General features: G+C 45.3%; 1 protein-coding gene across 1 annotated transcript; it reads right to left on the bottom strand.

Moving 5' to 3' along the window:
* Positions 1-1,258: 1,258 nt before the first annotated feature.
* LOC100464288 (olfactory receptor 10H1) lies at positions 1,259-2,206 on the bottom strand. The gene has a single exon (XM_002930606.4). It carries the CDS (start codon positions 2,204-2,206, stop codon positions 1,259-1,261), a length of 948 nt encoding a protein of 315 aa, XP_002930652.4.
* Positions 2,207-8,784: the final 6,578 nt, after the last annotated feature.

Genomic DNA, 8,784 nt, shown 5'->3' with positions numbered 1-8,784 from the left:
GTCACATGCTCTACCAACTGAGCCAGGCAGGTGCCTCAAGGAAACCTTTTTTTATTGAGATATAATGGACACCTAACATTGTGTAAGTGGAAGGTGTACTATGTGATTTGATACATTTATATATTGCAATATGATTACTACTCTAGCATTAGCTAATACCTCAATCATGTCACATAATGATCATTTTATTTTTGTGGTGAGAACAGCTAAGATCTAGTCTCTTAGCAACTTTTATGTTACTGATACAGTATTGTCCATAATCACTATACTGTGGGTGAGACCTCCAGGACTTATTTATCTACTGGGTGCAAATTTGTACCCTTAAACATCTCCCCAATTCCCCCTCAGTCCCTGGCAACCAACAATTTTACTCTGTTTTTACGAGTTTTTTTAGGGTTTCCATATAAGTGATATTATACAGTATTTGTCATTCTCTTAAATATATATATTTTTGACAAATTATACATACTATGTAGTATGGTCAACCTTAAATCCCCCCCTCATGCCCACAGGGAAGTGTTAAGCCTGTCTGATCATGAGATATGCTTTTATTCTGGACTCTGTACTCATTGTAGCTCAACAAAGAACTCCCCACTGGCCTGTGTGCCACATCACTCTCTAACACAATAGGTGATTTCTCATGGTGGGATTTTTCCTTGAACTGATTGTGGAGACTTCTCTGTCTCTCTGCAGCTGCTCAAGATGTGCACTTGAAATGCAGAGATTTCCTTGATTTTTTTCTGTGAGTCTGCTTTATTTACTTTTCCTAACTGCTATTGCACAGATATGTGCAATGCTGAAATTTTGGGTGCTTTGCTCTCCTCTGTTATAATCTGGCCCAGTCTTTTTAGCCTTGCAAAATCCATGTTGTAGGTACCCATTGCTGTCTGGTAAAAGGTGGGGACCTTACATCTTCCGTTTCTCTTCATAATATAGATTAATGGTCATGGGAGTAATTAGACCACCCCAGCTTCTTGTAGGAGAACAGATCCTAGGTTTGATGTTGCCTGATAAAATGTCCTCCAGCAGGTAAGAATCATGAAATCTGATTTTCCCTGTGTGTCATCATCCTATACCTCTTAATACACTCTTAATGCTGATTAACCATGTGTGTATATTTGGATGTTGCCTTCAAGGGTTCTTGTAAACCTTAAAGCATCAGATAAATATAGGTTATTACATGTTTACAGGGTGCCATTTCTAATGGTAACATCTGGTAACACAGTTTAGCTGTTTCCAAGTAATTCTTCCCAGATCATCATATTTTTTCTGGGTAGAGTGTGCTGAAGAAGGTCTTCTTTATGGCATTCTTCAGCTCCTTATTCCTAAGACTGAAGATGATGGGGCTGAGGAAGGGTGTGAGGATTGTATAGGTGATGCCCATCAGGGTGTCTCCTTCCAGAGACTGGGAAGCCTTGGGCTTGAGATAGATGACAGAAGCAAAGCCATAGTGCACGACCACCACAGTGAGATGGGATGCACAGGTGGAGAAGGCTTTGTGCTGACCCTCAGCAGAGGGGATCTTCAAGATGGTGGTAACGATGAAGGCATAAGAGAGGAGGATGAGGAGAAAGCAGCCCAGCAGGGTGCTGATGCATACCAGACCCACACCCAGGGCCACTATTGGTACATCAGTTCCACAGGCCAGCTTCAACAGTGGTGGCACGTGGCAAGCAAAATGGTGGACCTCATTGGGTCCACAGAAGGTGAGATGGAAAACGGCCATGGTCACCATCAGCCCCATGACCGAGCCACCAACCCAAGACCAGGCCACCAGGCAGGTGCAGCCACGGGGGCTCATGAGCACATTGTAGCGCAAGGGGTGGCAGATGGCCACATAGCGGTCATAGCCCATGACTGTGAGCAGGAAGGAGTGGGTGAAGCCAAATGTGAAGGAGAAGAACATCTGACTGGCACAAGCCACAAAGGTGATGGCGTGGCGGGTGGAGAGCAGGTCGGCCAGCAGGTGCGGGGTGATGGCCAAGGTGTAGAGGATCTCAGAGATGGACAGGGCGCACAGAAAGAGGTACATGGGCATGTGCAGGCCACGCTCACTCCTGACAGTGGCCATGATGAGCAGGTTCCCCAGCAGCGTGAACAGGTACATGAGCAGGAACAGCAGGAAGAACATCAGCTGAAGGTGGGGGAAGCTGGAGAAGCCCACGAGGATGAATTCAGTCACCACTGAGAAATTGCCTCTCTGCATGAAGGCTGTGCCTGGGGTGAAGTGTGACAGAGAGAGGTCAGCTACTGGATGGAGAATGGCTTTCACCATACTTGGACCTGCTCAGTTGGCTGCCCCTGATCAGTGACAGCTGACGTTTGCGAAAATTAGTAGAGGGAAACCTCACTAAAATGCACTGAGAGGTTTCAGCAGGGAGAACTCTCACACCCTGCCCCTGCTGGTGGATTACAAACCTGACAACCAGACAGGAAGAGGTGGACTTGACCTTGGGCATGGATACTACTCCCGGCCCCTAAAAGTTCTCCCAGTGAGAAGCCAATATACTTTGAATTCAGTTTTTTCTAACGGACTTTTTATAACAGCCTTCCTGACTTACCCCTTTTCTCCTTAAAAAGTCTACCTCTCCTTCGTTCCACTAAGCCTGCCTTTGGTTTTTCGGCAGCTTGTTTGTGCTGGATTGTGATTCTCTTTTATTACCAAATAAACACATCTTTTGTCGGTACAATAACTGGTGGTTTTTATTTTTAAGGTTAACACACTGATTGAGTTCCCATTCTGTGCCTCTGATGATTTCACCCTCTCATTAACTTAGTAAGGGGAGTGCTGTTTTTATCATCTGATTTCACCCTCTCATTAACTTAGTAAGGGGAGTGCTGTTTTATCATCTGATTTCACCCTCTCATTAACTTAGTAAGGGGAGTGCTGTTTTTATCATCTGCGTTTTGAGTATCTTGAGCATATTCATTGAGAATATTGGTGTGCATAGAGGTTGGGTGCCACCGCTTGCTGAAGGTGAAGCTGTCAAAATGGCAGAACTAAGACTTGAACCCATGGCTGGCTATCTCCATAGACTATGCCTTTCACTATCCTTCTGGGTTGCCTCCCAAAATGAAAATGTTCCTCCACTGGACCTTCCAGCCATTGTCACCGTATTCTCCTACTCCCTTCTGAGGAATCCTGTTCTGCCCATAGCCTCAGAGACCACAAGATACCCCTACCCCATGGCTACAACTGCTTGGACCAGCCTGCCCCTCTAACTTAAAACAAGTCAGATTCTTCCTCTGGAGTTACCCATGCAGGGAGTCAGAAGCAGGAGGCTGAGTAGAAATAACCTTCTTGTTGTTTTCCAGCTCCCATGAGGCATGTCTGTATGTTCTCAGGCAATGCAACACGGCCATCAGACAAAGGGACATGGGAGCCAGCCAACCTGAGTTTGAATTCTTGTTCTGCCTACTGTGTAAACGTGAGCAAGTTTCTTCAGCTCTCTGTACCTCCATGTTCCCCTGCCTACATCAAAGAGTTGTTATGAGAAATAAATGAGTTATTCTTAAATGTGACCTGACACACAGCAAAGTGCTACCTATGATAATACACGAAGTGAGCAAACGTACATTGTCTGCAATCAGGAAATAACTTCAATTTAATGAGATTTCAATGTCTCTTTATGAATAACTTAACCATTTTTAAATGATCTTCTTTTTATTAGGCAATATAAAGTTTAAAAGGGCTGTAAACCACTAATCTGCTTTCTGTCTCTTATTTGCCTGTTCTGTACACTCATCTAAATGAAATCATACACTATCTGGCCTTTGGGGTCTGGTTTCTTTCATTCAGCATACTGTTTTTGAGGTTTATCCACATTGTAGCATGTAGCGTTCTGAGAACTGGGTTGCTTTTTGTGGTTGAACAATAGTCCACTGTATGGCTAAACCACATTTTGCCTATTTACTCACTGTTTGGTGGACATTTGGGTTGTTTCCACTTTTTAACTATTATGAATAGTGTTGCTATGAATATTCATTCTTGCAGATGTTTAAAGCATATCAGTGGTTGCCAGGGGCTGGGGAGGGAGAATAGGGAATGACTGCTAATGGACACAGAGTTTCCTATGGGGATGATGAGAAAGTTCTGGAACTAGATAGAGGTGGTGGTTTCACCACACCATGAATGTGATTAATGCCCCTGAACTGTATGCTGTAAAATGGCTAAAATGGTAAATTTTATGTTATAGTATCTTATCACAATAAAAAGATAGGGAAAAAGTGGTCGGTGGCCTTTTAGGTGGGCACAGGTCCCTGATCAAGCCCTGACAGGTTGATAGTGAGAAATAGGGGGGGGGCAGGTATATTGGTGACTAAAGGCTGCATTCCCCAAATATCACCAGTTTCCAGAGTTTCTTGGCTTCCTTTCCCTGAAGCCCCTGTATCCTTCCTCCACTTCTGGGCCAGCACCTGCCCATAGGTCCCCAGGACAGTAGCCCCAACAACCCCCCAGTCACTTTGAGATCTCAGAGGGGTGGGTCAAAGTCAGTTCCTTGGAAGTTAGAACCTCCAAGAAGAGGCTGAATGGTTGAGACGAGGGTCATGGGGATTGTGCTCACAAGCTTCCAGCAGCTCTCCAACATCTAATGCAAGCTTTCTCAACTGTGGGACTCTTGATTTTTAAGGCTAGATCATTGTTTGCTCGGGGTGGGGGGCATTCTGTGCCTTATAAGTTGTTTGGCAGCATCCTTGGCCTACCAGCCCCTGCTTAGTGGTGACAACCAAAAATGTCCCCAGGCATCGCCAGTGTTCCCACAGGGGCAAAGTCAACCCCAGTTGAGAGCAATGATCTAAATAGTGCAGTTGCAATTCTTTGGCATGTTCCCTCTGCCCCAATCTTGGTTCCTTCCCTTCTCTGTCCATCAAATGCCTATTCATCTTTAAGATTCAGCTTAAATGTCATCCTGGACATTCTCTTCCCAAAGCAGATTTAGTCACTCATTCCTGCATGCTTCTAAAACAAAGACTCCTGAGTGAGTTTAAAACTCCTGGCTCCTACTTTATCATGATCTTCATCATCATGCATCATGCTGGAGATAAAACCGTCTCTGGCACTGGATTTTGAGATCTTGATGAGAATAGCTACCCTTTATTGGATGTATTCTATAGACCCAGCACCTATGCTTATGCATTTTGTATTAAATCTTTACTCCAACATTATAAAGATGATCCCCATTTTATAGATGTGGCAGCTGAATCCCACAGAAGACACGTGACTTGCCCAAGGGACGGCAGCTCTGGAATAAGGAAGCCAGGATCTGAACCTACATTTGAATGACCCTAAAATTTATCTCCTCCTAACCTCTCTGTCATACTCACCACTTACTGGTGGCTATTAATGAATGTCAGAAGCCACTCCCAGGACTTGGGAGATGTCAGCTCCACCATGCTGGACCGTTCACACACTCCCTCCCCATATCAGTTAAAATCACAAAAATCCACAGCCATGAAGAAAGAAAGGGAGAGGACGTATGAGAAGACAGGAAGTCACCATGTCCTGGGGGGGGTGGCCCAGAGCTGTATATACCACCCTCTGGAATGATGGGGATGCAAAATACACCTAAAGAGGGGTGCCTGTTCATTCTGGAAAGGGACAAAACTACAGAGACAGCAAAAAGATTGGTGGTTGCCAGAGGCTCGGGGGGGAGAAAGGAAGGGAAAAATAGGTGGAACTCTGTGGGTGGGGGGGTAAGCTGGTGAACTGTTCTGTATGATACGGTGATGGTTGATACATGACATTGTGCATTTGTCAAAACTCATAGCATGAACCACACCTCATGTAAACTGTAGACTTTAGTTAATGATAATAATGTGTCGCTATTTGCTCAGCAACTGTGGCAGAGGTACCTCACTAATGCAGGATGTTAAGGGGAAAACTGTGTGCGGGGTGGGGGGTCTATAAGAAATCTCTACATTATCTGCTCAAATTTTTTAATATTTATTTCATTTTTCTACTTTATTTAAATTCAATTAGTTAACATATAATGTATCATTAGTTTCACATGTATTAAGGAGAACACCTGATGTAATGAGCACTGGATATTATATGCAACTGATGAATTCTGCTCAATTTTTTAAAAGATTTTTTTAATTGATTTATTTGAGAGAGAGAGAGAGAGAGCGCATGAGTGGGGGGACATGGGGAAGAGGGAGAAGCAGACTCCCCACTGAGCAGGGAGCCCGGACATGGACCGATCCCAGGACCCCGAGATCATGACCCAAGCTGAAGACAGGGCCTTAAGGCAGATGCTTAACCGACTGAGCCACCCAGGCATCCCTCTGTTCAATTTCTTATAAACCTAAAACTGCTCTAAAATGTGAATCCCATTAATTTTTTTAAGTAGAAAAACAACAACAACAACAACATAGAACCATGATAGGTATGGGTCCAGGACAGGAGAGAGGGGGACTAAATTCCTCCTGGCGTTGATCTACCAGAACACCTGGTGAATTCCTCTGTAGATAAACCAAACTGGCCCAGAGAGAGAGAGAGAGAGGGAGAGTGTGTGTGTGTGTGTGTGTGTGTGTGTGTGTGTGTGTAATCTGGCTAACTGGAACTTAGAGGAAACCATGGTGGGGTCAGCTCCTGCCCATTTACACCCCTGGGGCTGGGTTTCCTGACTTCAGCATTAGGAACTTTTGGGGCGGGATCACCCTTGTGGTGGGGACTGTGTGTGCATTTCAGGATTGAGCTGCAACACTGGTACCCATAGACACCAGTAGCACCTCTCAGTTGTGATAATCAAAAGCATCACATGGTTTCACTTATATGTGGAACATCAGGAATAACATTGAGGATATTAGGGGAAAGAAGGGAAAACCAAAGGGGGGGAATCAGAGGGGGAGATGAGCCATGGGAGGCTATGGACCCGGGGAAACAGAGGATTTCAGACGGGAGGGCGGTGGGGAGATGGAGTAGCCTGGTGATGGGTATTAAGGAGGGCACATGTCGTAATGAGCACTGGGTGTTATACGCGAACAATGAATTATGGAACACTACATGTACTGTATGGTGACTAACATAACATAATAAAAATAAATAAATAAATAAATAAATACCCCCAAAAAAGTATCTTTGCATATTACCATATGTCTCCTGGGGAGCAGAAGTGCCCCTGGCTGAGAGCCATAGGCTAGGTCTGTCTTGCCTCTCAGACCCCAACTTGCCTCTTAGGCCCCACCTGTCTGCACCCATCCTGTCTCTCTCTTAGTTAAACTGTTTGATTTCCCTTCTTTGCACCCTCCTTCCCACTTTAGACATCTCCTACATGCCTTGTCTCTCCCTCTCTTCATCCTTAATTCCTTACCATCACCCCGTCTGTCCCTCGGGCCTCCCTGATAGTTTATACCCCTGGAGGTTGCTGGAGCCTCTCTGTCCTGAATCCTCTTATCTCTGTCTTTGCCTCTCCCTGATCCTTTACCATTGGTTTCTGGGTGGGGCAGAGAGGGGAGAGGTGAAAAGTCAGACGGGTATCCCGGGTAACTTTGAGTGGCAACTCTTCTGTCTCCGTACCTCCGTTTCTCACTTACCCAATCAACCTCCCTCATAAGGAAATGTGTGCTCCAAAAAAAGGTAACGCCTGAAAAGCTATCATCACACTGTGTTGAAGCTAGGAAGTGGATCCCCACCTGCTGCCCCCACACCATAGACTGAAGTTGAACAAGGGGTTGTATAAACAGGGTGGCTTCACTGAGTCCAGGACAGATGCCATTTCCCCAGGTCTCTCCTAGTCAGGTGGAACGTGCGGAAGGTGACTCACCCAGGGTCGAGGCTGTGCATCCACCTCTGCCTCACTCCAACAGGAGGTCCTTGGTTTGTTTTGCTCTGCAGGTGAGGGCTGAACAGGTGCGTGCTGGACTGCAAAGCAAGGAGTTGCTGCCCTGAGCATTCCAGCTGGGTAGGTGTGGAGGGGGGTTACATGAGCCTGACCACCATTATTTATGCTGCCTCTGCTCCCTACCTGCCTCCTTCTCGCACTGTGGTCCTACTGCTTCTGCGTCTGCTACAGGGATGCCGGTGCCCCTTGGGATCCTGCAAGGGAATCAGAGAGACTATGTCTTCACTTTCCCTCCCTCCCTGCCTGCCAGGGGTGAGTCAATTACGTGAGCTTCTCAGGGACTTAAAGCAGAGTCTAATGCTCTGCAAATTTGGGATTTGGGGCCCTGGAATCTGATGTTGACAGGAGAGTAGCCCTGCATGGGCCACTGGGGACAAGGAGTCTGCCTAACATGCCCTCTCGACCTTCATCCTTCCCCATCCAGGTCACTTGCACAATTAAATGTCTTTTTAAAGATTTAAAACATTAAAAAAAACCACAACTATTTGTTTCTTCTTATTAAATAATTGAAATGCCACAAATAAGGCTAAAAGTCATGCAATGATCAGCCATGCAATTGTGATGGTGAATTTGATGGGCATCCTTCCAGACCTTTGTATGCATGCGGCATGGGAACAAACATAAAATAAGATTATTATTATGAGTTTGTGTTGTGGTTTAAGGTAGGTATCTATCTGTAACTTTTTTTTTTTACTCAACATCACAAAGTGAAATCCACGTTAATTTACAGAGACCAAGGTTTCTGGACCTTGGCAGTACTGACATTTGGGGCTGGATTATTCTTCGTGCTGGGGTTTGCCCTGTACATTGTAGATTGTTCTCTACCTGCTAGATGCCAGTAGCCTCCCCACTCCAGTCATAACAAAAATGTCTCCAGATATTGCCAAAATCACCCCTAGGTCAGAACCACTGCTATAGAACCACACCATTTTTATAAAAT

The sequence above is a fragment of the Ailuropoda melanoleuca genome, chromosome 4 (assembly GCF_002007445.2).
Source record: "Ailuropoda melanoleuca isolate Jingjing chromosome 4, ASM200744v2, whole genome shotgun sequence".
Taxonomy (NCBI): Eukaryota; Metazoa; Chordata; class Mammalia; order Carnivora; family Ursidae; genus Ailuropoda; species Ailuropoda melanoleuca.
Note: the sequence above shows the minus strand (reverse complement) of the source record. Positions and strands in the feature narration are given on the sequence as shown.

What these genes read in the sequence shown, in the direction of transcription:
- LOC100464288 (XM_002930606.4), bottom strand. Translation starts at nt 2,206, where the DNA reads ATGCAGAGAGGCAATTTCTCAGTGGTGACTGAATTCATCCTCGTGGGC.